Source organism: Protopterus annectens, chromosome 5.part0 (genome assembly GCF_019279795.1).
Source record: "Protopterus annectens isolate FY-2018-M chromosome 5.part0, PAN1.0, whole genome shotgun sequence".
NCBI classification, from domain to species: domain Eukaryota; kingdom Metazoa; phylum Chordata; order Ceratodontiformes; family Protopteridae; genus Protopterus; species Protopterus annectens.
Genome location: NC_056735.1, coordinates 1,420,249,761 through 1,420,265,338, shown reverse-complemented (window position 1 = coordinate 1,420,265,338; position 15,578 = coordinate 1,420,249,761). Strand labels below are relative to the sequence as shown.

The 15,578-nt window shown below is 38.4% G+C and overlaps 1 protein-coding gene across 1 annotated transcript in view; it reads left to right on the top strand.

Moving 5' to 3' along the window:
* CLYBL (citramalyl-CoA lyase) overlaps nucleotides 1-15,578 on the top strand; it is a 2,235,763-nt gene that overhangs the window by 1,657,544 nt on the left and 562,641 nt on the right. The window contains exon 4 of the mRNA XM_044071228.1: nucleotides 13,600-13,788. Within this exon, the coding sequence (XP_043927163.1) occupies nucleotides 13,600-13,788 (189 nt within the window). The remainder of the gene's footprint in view (nucleotides 1-13,599; nucleotides 13,789-15,578) is intronic.

Here is a 15,578-nt window from a genome sequence, read left to right as displayed (position 1 = left end):
GACAATGTGACAATTATGTTGAAGCACATTGAATGTGTTGCTTGGTTACAAGATACTCCATGTATGTACCCTTCTATTAAGCAGATATCACCAGCTAGATGCTGCTGAGAACCCTCTGGTATGATGACCGTATCATTATGTAATCACTCATCTTGTCTCCTCATGAAGCTGTTTGTACTGCAGCCTGTGGTGCAAAAATGAACTAATTTAGATGCCGCACATCAACTGCTGTCATGCTGAACCTGTGTGGTGGTGTGCTGAAGTCACAGTGTGAGGCATATAACTGAGTAGGAAAAGCACAATTTCAGCAATGTTGAGAGCAGATAGCCCATATGATGGCAGGAGCAAATAACACAGTATTGTAAACATGCACCAACCATACTTGCTGTTGCACTATCAACCAGTAGTAGCCTTATAGGCACCCACAATGATTGTATATGTGAAATGTGGAGCTCCAGACACCTCTCCTACTACTAGCAGTGCTGCAGACATTACCAACACCAACTAGTACAACACTACAAGTACTACAGATGCCATGTAGAGCAGACATACACACATTATTCAGCCATGCACCTCTACACAATGGGCTGCAGAGGCATTCATCAGAACACTTTGTAGCACACTGCACAGGCTCATGCTGTCTGTTTAGAACCTATGGTTAACAAACAAGAAACATGCACATCTGTATACTGTGGATATCAAACTATGTTCCTGCAAATTGTCTGTTGTGATCAGTGTACCATCCTGGTAAACAAGCTAAACTAAATAAATAAACAATAAAATAGACATACAACATAAGCAATAGGATATCACCTTCTAACCTGGCAACTGCTCGCAATGTGAGCTGCCAGATGCCATTCTGTACAGCAGAGACACTAGCTGTTCATGTACTTTTTGATGTGACGTTTCATAACAATAGTGTGCTGCTCTATCATGTTTTCCATGCCAGACATTCATATTTGAAGCTTGACAGCACAGAAACTCCACAGACTGCAGTTGAAAACTCCTTCACTGAGTAAAATGAATCATTCTGACTCAAACCAAAAAAGCAACCATGCAAACTGGATTCAATGCACAAGCATCCCACCAGCACACAATCCAAACCACAACCAATTTCCCTGCCATACAAGTACATCCACTTTGTGACAAATACAGTCACAATTCTGTTCCATTTCCATCACACAACTAAGAACTATTATAGTCATCACCATGATGACACACACACACACACACACACACACACATATATATATATATATATATATATATATATGATACATATTCAAACAGCTATTTTTTTTAAATGTAAATAAACCATTTTGAAAAAAACAAAACCATATACCAATTCCAACACCAAACCAAACATGACATCCAGCAGCCGCCCCAAATAACCAACAAAGAAGTTTCTCTTAAAAGCAACACAAGTTAATTAAAATAAAAAAGTATGATCTAATAAGAAAAATGTACATAACGATGTGTCTATAAATTTTCATTCAAATACAAAGGTACTGATAAAAGCAAATTTGTATAATTTTGACCCTGTCTTATTTTTTGTAAGTTAATAGCTCTATTTGATCTGTTTTTTCATCCAGTACTTGGGCTATCCTCACACCTTCCAATTTATAATTTCTTTGTATAAATCTTAGGCAGGGTCTATATTTGAAGAACAAAATGATGAAACAGCGAACACTCTTTTGTTGACACTTAAAACCCAAAGTCTGAAAACAGCGAAGTTACAGAACAGCAATTTTTTTCCCAGGGACAAAATAAAGTGGGGCACAAGCCCCCCACCCACCTATTTAAATATGCTAACTCCAAGATTGCACCACAGTGGAGAAAACAGCAAAGCCCCGAGAACGGCCCAGTGATTTTTTTTCCCTGGCAAAAAAAATCACTGTTCTGTAACTTTGCTGTTTTCAGACTTTGGGTTTTATGTATCGACAAAAGAGTGTTCGCTCTTTCGTCATTTTGCTCTTCTAATATAGACCCTCTTTGACACAATTCATTTGAACATTTTATGAACTTGCTTGGTAATGAATAAATTCTTAAAAATTTGTGGCTTAGATATATTTCAGATAATATATTTTGGATGATAGCTGGTTGTCTGTAAAATGAATTCTTCTAAAAATGTTTTCTGTATAAAGCTTTCTCTACTGTTACTTCTTTATTTTCTGGTAAATAGAACATCCAGGAAAATATTTTTTTTTAATTTGGACCTCTGTCATAAACTAAATACCCTGTTTGTTTTCATTTAGATATTGAGCAAACTCCATTAATTCTGCCTTATCAAAGGTCCATATAAATCAGTAGTCATCCAAAAACTGCAACCACACATCCATACTGTGCACTAACAGATTGTGCCCAGAATCATGTATTAAAATGTATTCCAGATAACTCATGAAAATGTCAGTGTATATGGTGACAAGAATGTTTTGGATGTTCATAGGTAATTATTAGGCTAACGACTCCACTGGACCTTTTTTATGTCTCGCCATTCTTCATGAAGGTGAAAATCAAACCCTGTACACTGTTTCTGTAAGGTAGGCACCTTAACCTTATGCCAGGCACCAACCGAAAGGATTCTTTGTTAAAACATTGGATTGAACTAGAGACATTTATATGTTCATTCTAATAATCTCCTAACTGAGCTATTTCGGCATATTGTCCCTGGTGTGATTTCACATGATTTGATCCAGGAAATTCTGTTTAACCCAATCTAAAAATGTTCTGAACACCCACCATCTGAAGTGTAATCTACTTATAGGGATATTTTCAAGGAATGCCAGGAAGTTTTCACATGATCCTGTGGTGCCACAAAAGGGAATTGATGATAAGCTATAATATGACATTCTGACTTATCTAGTATAAGTTAGTTTGATGAGCTCACTGTAGGGGACATGGGATATCACCTTGGAGTGGGCTTGAAGACATGATAGGCATAGATCCCTGATATGGAGGTGGTGCTCTCATTGCACTTGGACCATGTCTTAGTAACTACACAAACATGGACTCTTTCTATCTGGCAGTTTGTTTTTAAGACTGCTGGCATTGAGAAATACCACCCTGATGTTTTCCAAATTGTAATTTGATTTATTAGTTAGGTTTGTATATTCATTGATGAACTCTACCTAAAAAAAATGTTAGAGTCTGTAAAGGCCTTGGCTAGTGTGTGGAAGCCCTTGAAAGAGATGTGCAGACCATCTCTTGCAAAGCAAGTAGGAATGCTGATCTTGTTGCATGGAGATACATACTCGAACCCCCTATAATGACACTAATTGTTGAATGCAGTAATCTTTTCCTTGAATCTAGGCATTATTCTTGATAAGGGTAGGATACCACTCAAAACCAAAGTTGGATCCTTGACTATAGCAAGTTCCAGCTAGTCCTCCTGCATGTCTTTCATGGGTTTTCCTGACAGATCATTCAGTTCAGAATAGACTACAATCATGCCATAGTCATATTTACTGAAGGGGGAGTGCTGGGGGGGGGGGGGCTTCACATGGCAGCAATCCTGGCTTCCGAGAGACAGGTAACTGTAACCCTGTCGTTGTTCAGCCAAGTTAATATGAAGTCAGTGTGTCAAACAGTGGAGTCACCAATTGCTAGGATTTTACCAGAAATCAATTCTTATTCTTATTACACACTGGATGTTATGTTCTCAACTTCAGAAGACTTTAAAAGAATAATCATTGCATGAATTTAACCCTCTGCAAAACTGCTTCATCAGATGTTTTGAATGCTTCAGCAGAATTTCTAAGCTGGTCACCATCCAAAATTTCTTATACAAGAATAATCTGTTCATTCTCAAGGAATTCCATAATGGATCCAGTGCAAATCCAGTGCAAAGAATCCATTGGCATCACTGTCTACGGGAAGTGAAACACTTGATAGTTCAAGTTCTGGCACTTAAAATGACACTGAATTGCTTAAAATAGCAGCAAATTCCAGAACCCACTTTTAAAGCATTTTTTGCAGCCAGCCCTGAGCTCCATCTGCTACCTATACGTATTAATACTGACAATGAAGGGGGAAATACTTTGAGTTACTGCACTTTTGAGGTTTGTATATATTTCCCCTTATCACACTTAAAATCTTTTGCTTTTTCAAGGATTATGGTTATTGTCCTCTGATTTTCAGTAGGTGGAACCCGTGGACGTATTGACAAGATCTGGCCAGTATGCCTCATGTAGGCCATTCTTTACCCTATTCTGTCCTAGCAGACTTGACCTGATTTCTAGAAGGTAATCCTTCTTAGACTAGGTCCTAATTATTTGTCCCTTCCTTACACCATTGCACTAACTGTGCTTTTTCGCACTGTATGTGAACACCGTACAGTCCTCTCCATATGGAACAGCAGCCTTGTTGATCTTCCTCATACTGTGTCTTTGGCCACTAGTTCTATCTCAGAAAGCTCACCTCCTGAAGTCCATTGCATCTGTCATTCAGACTTCATACCAGTGACCCATGCTTACACTACATGATTGAGTATAGTTCTTTTATTACTGATGGGTGGCACTCTTCTGCCCAGGGTTCTGTGTCATCCTGCCCCTGACTAATGAAGGAATTTAAGTCTCTGATGAGACTATGTGATCACCCAGCACCATCATCCAGTCAGTAAACTTGCTGGGAATCTAAATCTGTGCTGTGCTGTAGTCTGATAGAAGGCATTGGTTTTCTCTTTATTCTGTTAAGTAAGGGTATTGGTCAGATGCCAGAAGCTATTTCAACTTAGCTGTTTCAGAAATCCATCTGCTTTCTCTCAGTATTTAAATAGTGTGAGAATATTTAGAATTGGGTGGAGGCTGGAGCCTGGGTATGAGATTATATTCCCTGTGCTGTAGTTTAAATTCTACTTGAATTTGAAAAAATAAAAATTTATGTTGAATTTGAATCCCGCATTTATGTGGGGAGAGGGTAAAGACCCCCCAACATCTGCATGTAGCCAGCTTCACCCCTCGAGTCCCTTACTTAGTATAATCATCCGTGAGATTGCTGCACCTTGTGGAAAGGGAAGGTCAGCTCTGCAGTGACTTCTTTTAAGATGAGCTTTTTTCACACTCCATGATGCTCACAGTTGCATCCATTTCACTAACTGTATACTGCCCCTAAACTACACAATGGTTTCTGTATGTGTATATATATATATATATATATATATATATATATATATATATATATATATAAAATATATATACACACACACACACACACATATATATATATATATATATATTTAATATTTTTTATAAACTGTCATTCTTGTCTGAGGGTTTTTTACTTCAGTGAATACTTGTAACTTTTTTGTGTAAAATCAGTTTTTTTAGCTTTACTTATACAGTTTTGTATTATTCATGTGTTATAGGTAGGAACTGGTGCTTTTGGAAACTGTCAGTGTTTTTTTTTTTTTTTTTTTTAATCTCAAAGACGTCTTTTGGACTGGCCATGGGTTACCAAATCTGTCAGGCTCTGCTACCCATCTCTGAGGTTTCCTTTGTATCTGGACCTATGGAAGAGTTACTGTTCTCCTTGGTTCTTCCTTCCTCAGTCCTCAAAAAAGAAGAAAATTGTCACAGTGTCTTTGGGCATGAGGCCAGCTCCAGTTTTGCTTCAGCCACTGACGAAAGACTCTGCTGTGACCAGATTTAGTTCCTTAGACTGCTCTTTGTTTCTCCTGGTCCCGCTGCTGTAGCATCTTCAGCCTCTAAAGACTGGGAGATAAACACATTCTGTTACTCTAGCATTGCCCACCACAGGCAAAGGAAACTACTCTTGTTGGTCTTGGGGGAAGGGGTGGGTGAAGGTCTACTGTATAGCCAGGAAAGGGAACCTGAGCCACTAGATAGTGTACCTTCTTTGAGTCAGCCCTTTTCCAGGGAATTTTCCCAGGAAAAGAAAAGAACAACAATTGTCTTGTCCTGTCTGTTTCCATGGAGCAAAAGAAGTTTTGCTGGAATTTACTTGGGATTTTCAGTCAGAATAACAGGGATTTGAATTAGAATGTTGTGCCTCAGGATTTTCTTCTCAAGTGAAAATTCTTATGTTACTTCAGATTTCCCTCCTGAAGACCTTACTTTTCTAAAACTTTACCTAAAATGAAAGAGTTTTTCAATGGGCTCAGAATGAAATTTTTATTGCTCATCACATGTATTATCATTTATTACAAATGGTCGTTCCAGAACTTGCAGCTCCTGTTTTATCTCCAATAGATGATGTTTTTCTGACAGCTTGTAGAATAACTGACAGATAACCTGTTGTAGGAAGGTTCCTAAGACTCACAAATGTGCATTTTCTAACCCTGCAGCACACTCTGCAGTGATTCCCCAATACAAAACAGCTTCTGATAGACAAATGCCTGATGCTAATCCATTTTCCTTTGACAATGACGGGAAAGCTTTTGGCAAATTTGAGAAGAAATGTTCTTCTTCTTTAACATTCAGACTTTTAAAATGCCAGGCTGACATGTAAAAGTTTTACTTCTGTCTTTTGAGGACATGACAACGTGAACTGTAACCTTCCTTATTCAGAGGTGGAAAACTCCTTGCTTGCTTCTTTTTTTATCTGCTTCTAATATGCCTTAAAGTGTTCCTATAACACTGCAAATACTGTTTCCAGAGTTGCTGCTTCTGGGCAGTCATGAGAAGATTGCATGGTTAAATTCTTCCTGAGGAAGTTAAAAATGAAATTTAAAAATTTCCCTGGGATAAGGAAGCTCTTTTTAATATTTCTGCTGCTGAGTCACTCAAGAGGTGTGATAAGATGGGAATATTGATTTAAGGGGTGACCCAAATCTTTCAACCTTCCTTTTAAAGGCAATTGAAAAAAATCCTTCTACCTCAGCTCCTTTTTCCAAAAAGCAATTAAAGCTGCAAGGTGCCAACAAATAGGTGAAAAAATAATTGCAAAGAGGGTCCTAAAAGAAGGGGAAATCCTCTCAAAATCAAGGATAGTCCAAAATGTCAGAATGACCATTGGCTTCTTCAGGCTACCCCTCCTCCCACTGTGGCAATCTCTTTGTCTCGCTGAGTGTACATCTAACTGTATGGCAGCAGATTGTTTAAAAAAATTGGGTTCTCAAAGTCATTCAGCAGGACTACACTTGGAAATAGAAGATCTCACTCCTTTCCAGGGGATTCCTCCTTGCCCAGTAAACCAGTTAACCCTGTTTCTTCCAGTTGTGGAACAAATGTTTTCTCAGGGAGTCATAGAATCAGTGCTTGCAAACCAGATGAGCAAAGGATTTTATTCAAGTATTTTTCAGGTGCCAAAGAAAGAGGGAACTTGGTGGCCTGTGCTAGACCTATCTTTTCCCAATCTTTCTGTTAGTCTCAAACTTCAAAATGTATATATATTGGGGTTTGTAAGGAGAAAGGTTCTATGACTTGAGCTGTTCCCTCGCAATCCAGATCTACCATTCTCTCTTCCACTTCCTCATCAGTCTATCTCTACACATGCTTCAGACATGGCGTGGGGAGCAGTTTCCAAAGGTGTGAAAATGCAGGGTTTGTGGAACAAACTCAAAAGAGATAACACATAAATATCAAAAAGATGATGGCAGTAATACATGCCATGAAAGCTCTAAATCATATCTGATCTCCAGTCTTTTACAAGTTTTCACAGACAACGTCATAGTGATATGATGTATAAACAAACAACTTAGCGCCTTTGCAAGTAGCAGATCACCTCAGTTTGACTCTTCAGGATTCAAACATTCTGTTGGAGCAAACCTTTGCAGCAGACAAGCTGGGCAGTACCTGGCCAGGACAAACCTGCATGACCTGTGGTCTTCAAGAATTTATGTAGAGAACACCTTAGATAGATTTGTTTGCCTCCTCTCAGAACAGATAAATAAAGAAATTCTATTCCAGGATTCCTCGCAAACAGACATGGCATACAGATACCTTCTTATTCCCATGGTTAGGAATATTTGTGTATGTTTTTTTACTATTTCCATGGATATCCAGTGTTCTTCTATAGATCCAGAAGAACTTCCAAAAGATTGTGGTGGTTGTCCCCCTTCTGGCCGGGGCAACAGTGGTTCTCCCTTCTAAAATTTGCCAAGGGCAATTACCACATGCTTTCCAACAGACTGGATTTACTGACACAAGACAGGGGTTGTTTGCTGCACTCCAGCCTAAAAACTCTTGAGTTGGCTGTCTGGATGACAGAATTTTGCTATCATTTAGGCACCTTTTTCTAAGGATGTGCAGCAGGTATTGAAGAAGGCTAAAAAACTTGATAGTAGGAAATCATATATTTGTTAGTGGAACAATTTTCTAGCTGGTGCCATTCTAAGAACCAGCATCCTTTTAAAGCCCAGCTGCCACTGGTTCTTGATTATTTGCACAAGTTAGTGTCCTTTGGCCTTTCTTATGCCTCTATTAAGGTTCATCTGTGAGCTATTTCTGCTTGTCCTCCTTTGGATCCCCTGTCCCCTTTCTGCCTGTCCTCAAGTCATGCAGTTTTTGAAAGGAGTTTTACATATCTTGCCTGCTTCCGTTGGTGTGTTTGGAGTTTTACATATGTCCACATAGAAAACAGGTGGCTCCTCCTTGTAATCCTAACTCTGTGCTAGGAAAGCTTACTCTTTCTCCATTTAAACCAGCTGATCAACAGGATAGGATGTTCTTGACATAGAAGACTGTTTTACTCATTGCTCTGCCTTCTGCTGGAAAAGTACCTGAGTTGCAAGCTGTTATTTTGAGTCAACCCTACCTCATTTTCCAGAACGACAAGTTTTCTTTGAGAACTAATCATTCTCTTATGTCTAGAGTGGTTCCAGAGTTTACCTTGAGCCAGATTGTTAATCTCTTTTTTCCTCAACCCACAAACAATGGCCTTGGCCTATTCAGCAGCTTTCTGCAAAGGGGTGGACTCTATAAGTATTCTGGTTGCAGCAACTTGTTTCTCTGTACATACTTTACAAAGCACTACAAACTGGATTCCTTTAGCTGTTCCAAAAGAGGCTTTGTTAGGACCTTTTCTAGCTGCTCCTGGATTCTTAGTTGATTTTCTCCTCTTCCCTTTTATGTTTCTAAGCTATGATAATCTACCCAATTAGCTTTGGCCACTGTAACAATGCAAAAGTGATCTAATGTTGAACGTAGTACAGTTGTGTAAGTAAGCTTGCTGTAACAGTAGATGTTTTAGTACATCACTGTTGCAGTAGCTGTACTGTCCCACCATCACCACTTTTTTTCTGTATTGTCAGGGTGTGGAGATATATGCACACACACACACACACACACACACATATATATATATATATATATATATATATATATATATATATGGGTCTACTTCATATGGTTGAAACTCATATGGTCGACAGTTCATATGGTCGAAACTCATTTGGTTGACGGCTCATTTGGTCGACAACCAGTATTCAAGGCACTTAACAGGGATTTTCCCCCTTCCCCAAAGTTGTGCGACCCTGGAGTTGATATATATAGTTAGGGGGGGTGTGGGGGGCACAGCCCCCCACAATGGGGGGTTTGGGGGTGACACCCCCACTAATATTCGTCTAATATTCATTTAAAACATGAAAATACAACAAAAACTAACCCCCCAACTATATATATCAATTCCAGGGTCGCACAACTTTGGGGAGGGGGCAAATCCCTGTTAAGTGCCTTGAGTACTGGTTGTCGACCAAATGAGTTTCGACCATATGAACTGTCAACCATATGAATGTCGACCATATTAACTGTCAAACATATGAAGTAGACCCATATATATATATATATATATATATATATATATATATATATATATAAGTTCCCTATTATATGATCGAAGACGCATTCTTTCGAATGCGTCTTGATTGAACTTGAAAGCACGAAATGGCAAACTACTGAAACGGCATATAAGCAAATTTTTTCCCTGGGAAAGAAATTGCTTGGCCGCCTTCGTTATTTTGCCATTTTTGTCACTGCAGTGCAATCTCGGAGTTGGTATATTTAAGTAGGGGGGGTGGGGGGCACAGCCCCCCACTTTATGTAATGTTTTAAAGTTTTTTTCTTTTTTGGAACAGTGATTTTTTTTTCCCTGCGAAAAAAAATCGTTGTTCTAAGTGTTCGAGATTGTAAGCTTTCGCGTACATGGGGTCGATAAATCAGCATTCGCTTTTTTACATGTTCGCTGATTTAATATAGACCCTATATATATATATATATATATATATATATGTGTGTGTGTGTGTGTGTGTGTGTGTATATATATATATATATATATATATATATATATATATATGTATATATATATATATATATATATATGTACTGTTGTTTGTATAGTTACTGTTGTGTTGACGTTTTCTAGCATTTCTTTTTTCAGGGATATTGCCTCCCTTATTGGGGTAAAAAAGTGCTGAAGATTTTGATGCTGTTTCTGTCTTTATATGTGGAGCTTTGCTGGAACTCCTGACAGAGCATGTGGTGAGTGCCCTTAAGCTTTGAAAAGCTGGACAGTGGGTGGCATTTTGAACTTACATAATGGACTCTTGTGAATCACAGAGTCAAATGCATCCTAAAGTGAAAGTAAACCTATGTCTTGTAGGATGCTACTGTCCAGTCTATTGCAGTGCAGTCATAGAAATGAATGAAATTAAAAAAGTTAGCTCTTATTGTCAGCAAAAGTATGCTGCTTCATGTCTTGGTGGAAGATGTATTCCACAAATGCTGCCAGGATTTCCCTGAGAATATTTTCTCGCATTTCCTGCTAACAAGGTCAGGCTTACCACTTTAATTTGCAAGGATGGCTTGTTACCTTCTTTACAGAGGGGCACCATTATATATTTTTTTCATTCCTCTACTATTATTTCACTGGCTAGTGATCTGTTAAATACCAATATTAGCAGTGTTCCCAGTACCTTGACCAATTTATTTAAGAACTTTTGGGGTGACTTGACTGGTCCTTGTGCCTTATCCTACCATTGACCTGGTAAAATCTTGCTCCATCTTCCAGGAATCAGTCAACTCATCTGTTAATGCTTCTATCATTATCTTTCCTTCCCAGTCTGGCATCTCTCCAGCCTCCTTGCTTGTTCATACAGACCAAAACTGATAAATTTGTTTAGTACTTCAGCTTGATCCCTGCACTTGTTTTATTTTCCTCCCTTCACTGCAAGATTAATTAACTCCATCCTCATTGTTTTTTCTGTCTGCTTTATACATAAAAATCACTTTATTGCTCCGCTTGAGTTCACTGCCAGTTTCCTTTGCAGTCTGGCCTTTACTATCCTGATTTTCCTTGTTGTCTTTCTCCCTTACTTCTGTGTATTGATACCTTTTTGGCTCACTTTGCTGCCTCCATCACTTACATGCATTCTATTTTTTTCCTTTATTGTAAGTTTGTGAGGCTTCCTCCTCCTTATCTGTTGCTCTGCTCATAAAGGGCCTATTTCCAAAAGATGCTTTTGATGTAAGTCTGCTTTACCGGAGTAAGTCACTGACAATGAGAGTCTTTAGGAATCTGGCACAATGTTTCTCTCTAATCTTTTTCCATAGTTCATTTGTCACCACTGCTTTTGTTAATCTACCATTTTTTCTGCTCTTCTTTTCAGCTTTCAGCAGTCTCCTATATGTGTCTTCATTACTCCTAACCCCCACAACACTCTCTGATTTCCTTGGCAAGACATCCAGTATTCTGCCTGTTGTAGTCATTCTGAAGATAGACAAGTCCGTATATTCCAGGAATTCAGTTATTATGCTCACCCTTTCTATATCAGTCTTGGGTTGCCTCATTGTGTTTCACATAGATGGTTTTCCATTATTATCATCCTTCTTTTTTTTTTCCACACCATTATTCTCTCATATGACTTTTTGTCTTCCTTCCTGTATTTGGCAGGCAACCAGAATATTATATCCACCAGCCATTTCTGTCTTTCATCTGCTTCTAGTCAGTTCTCTCTTTCTGCTGTCAAGCATTTAAGCTTTTGCTCTATCTCATTCCTGATGTTTTACTTATGTAGATCAATGTGTGTGTATGTATCTTTTAAGAAGCTATCTGAGGCCTTGCACAAGTGTATAAATACTGAGCATGTGCGAGCCTGACTGCCATTTTGTAGTAAGCTGTTGAGGTGTAAGCATGCATGTTTGTAAGGTCTGTCTGTTAATCAGTTTGTTTACATTTAATGACGCTGCTATCCATCCTGATGTGTTTCTATGTAATAAGGCATCTAAACGAACTACCCCGCCTGTTCGTCATCTATGTTAGAGAGGGACGAGTGACACTTAAACCTTACATGTACTGCTACTTCACCATGTTTTGTTCCTGAGTTTTTCCTGTACTGCTTGTTCACCACTACTATCATGTATCTTACCTTGCTCTTATTAATCAAAATCTCCATTAGCTGTATTGTGTTCACTTTAAAAAGTAGCATGCGCATCTCCTTGGCGCCTTCCATTAAATATATTTTTCTATTGTGTTCTGACTTGCTTACCTTCATTTTGTTATTCATCCAGCCTTCATCCTCTTCCTTTCCCTTTAACATCTCTTGGTTGCCTTCTGTAAGTCCTGTTTCATTTTGCCTGGTCTCTCCACCTATTTTTAAATTTATCATCTGGATGTACCTTTCATTCTCAGATTACAGTGATTTTAGCAACACTGTCACCTCTGGTAAAGTCCAGCCCTGGCTTAGAATTCTTTCTTATACCAGGCTTTCCACCAGTCTTCCAACAACCCTCTCCCCTGCTGTGTACTGCATCCATTAAACCAACATTTTAGTTGCTGATGGTGCTGGCTTCATGGTACCAGCATCACTTTTGAAGATACCACCATATATCCGGTCTCTTCATCTGTTTGACCCTCTGTAATTCTTCTTGCTGCCTCATCAGTGGTCTCATCCAACAGGAAAGGACACTGGTAGTCACACATGTACCAGAATGTTTGTGCCCCATGATATTTGTGACAATATTGATCAACTTCTTTTCAATCTTGTCCTGTCCAGTGGCAAGCCTAATTCATCCTCAAAGGTATAAGGCACTTCTGCTGTGTAACCTTTTCTCATCTAATAAATGCAATAATTGAGTCTTTGATTGGCTTTAATCTTCATCCAGTTCTTACGATAGTCCTTCCTTCTGGTAGTTTGCCTGTACTTGTCATTATTCTGTCACAGTAATCCTTTCATACTCAGTATACTCCCATGTCTCTGCCTGCCGCTCGTTATTCTTGTATCGCCCTTCACCCCTGAGCTGTTTTTTCCTTCCTCCTTCTGTGCTTCCAGGACATGTCTTTCCTGTCCTTCTTACTATTTCTTATTCCTTCTCTGGCTGATGGCAGCTTCTGAGCCTGCTGTCAGTTGATTTGTCCAGTATTCCTCCTGATCTGTGTTGTACTTTCTGCCTAGTTCATCTGCTTGTTCCGTTATGCCAGGGTCTGTTCTTTCCTAGTGCCTGATTTCTTATTCCCTGATAAACTCACCTGTGTACCACTTGCTTTTTAAAATCTTTCACATCTTGTGCTTTCTTAGGCTCTAACTATAGTTCACATACTGTTTTTACTGATAACGGACAATAACTGTTCATGTTGTTGTTTTTATAACATATTCATGATATACAGCCTACATGTTTCTGTTTTTTTGTTTTCTTCTTCTTCTTGTAGATGGAGGCAAGACAGATGATTCCAAGAATGCTTGAAGAACTTGATCTTGGCAGAACAGAGAAATGTGTTAGAATCAACTCTGTTTCAAGTGGTCTTGCAGACCTAGATATGGAAGTAATTCTGCATTCCAAAACCCTGCCTCCAAGTCTAATGCTACCTAAAGTGGAGACTGTTGATGAAATAAAATGGGTAAGTAGGATGGATTTGATAAAATGTTTGCTTTGATCACAGACCTTATCAGAAGACTCAGGAAATACTAGCTGTTTTTGCTCATAGGTTATAGCAACCCATTAAAGAAAAAAAAGCAACTGTCTCTGGCAAGTTAGAACTCTCCATATGTTGCATATTTTCAGGAGAAAGTGATGCAAAGAAAATATTTAGCCATAGAAAGTACCAAAATATTTTAAATATTTTAGTATTTATTTTCTTCTTTCATTTATTCAGTTTTTACATCAATTACATCCCTCAATCAAAAGCTTACCATGCAGTCATGTGTGTGTGTGTGTTAAATCGAAAAGCCCAGCAGAACCGTCAGTGCTTTTTTGTAGGTCATCTAGATTGTCATTTGCAGTGATGTAGATAATTTTGGTTGTGGAGCTGGGGGGGGACCCCTCCCCCCCATACTTTTTATTAGTAGTATAGACAGCTTGAGTGATAAACAGAGTGCACACTTTTCACCAGTACAGGTGGAGGAGGAGGAGGAGGAAGCAGATGTCATTGAAAGGTCGTGTGCTGGTTTATTACCCTTTGATTTACAACACATTTCAAGATACAGCAGTAGATTTTTCAGCTGATTTCAGTTCTGCATTTGGCAGTTGGGAGAAAAAAGTCATGTTGCTGACTTCTTGTCGCAAAGATAAAAGTCCCTAATGGCCTGAATTCCTTGAAACATTTGTTCATGTCTGGTGAGCTGAAGAACAAATGGCATAGTAGCATGTTTACTGAGAGTGCTGAAACAGAGGTTCTGACAACTAAAACTTCTGTAGAGATGTATAGAGGTGGCCAGGAATTTACACCTAGAGTGAGTGGTGCTCCTCCTTTCTTATTGTATATTCTTTTAATGATATATTTTGGAGTAATAGAACCATACCTGTAAACCTGCAGGCATTGAAAACAGATATAAAGACTGTTAAAATATGGGAACATCCAGTTAAAAATCTGGTCAACTAATTAGCAAAAGTTCAGATACCAAATAGTATATAACTCTTCACACAACTTTAAAAAACTAAGAGTGACAAAAATGATTAAAAAATAAAAGCATATTGTCAAAGGCACGGTGTAAAATTAAAACCTACTGGTGAAAAAGGGTCCTCTTTATTTTATAGATGTAGTAGTATGTTGGTCGTGTAGACTTACCATAGCTCTCAACCTCTTAGCACAAGAAAACTGGACAAGGTCTAAAATAATGAGGGGACAAAGACACAAAAATAGGGACAGAATTTAAATATTGCTCTTTAAGACTTAGAAAGCTGCTAGAATAACAAGATTTATGTAAGCATGCATTTCCTGAAGGCTGTGAAATCTGAAACTCAAATGTGTGTTGTTATTTATTGACTTCAATCCTCAGGGATTTGGCATAAAACCACAAATTTTATGAGGAACAGACAAAAAATATGAGGCAAAAATCTGGGCGTTCTGTAAAAAGCTTTACAGTTGAGAGTTATGAGACTTACCTAACATTTTCAAAAATTTTGTGTGACTGGGAGATTCAGAAAAATATTGTGAAGGGTAAAATCAAATATGAAAATAAGAACGCATGTCCTGAAATAGGTACATCATGTGAGGGAGTAAATCAAGCCTGAAAATAGATATCTACCTCCAAATTAGGTATATTGGAGAGATCTAGTTAGATCTGTCTACATTCATTTGTATTTCAGAGGTACATATTAACCTCAAGTCTAGTTTGAATCAGTACTCAGAGCAGGTGCAGCACTTGCATCTGTAATTCTATTTCACCAGGTTTGGTTATCAGTTTAGGT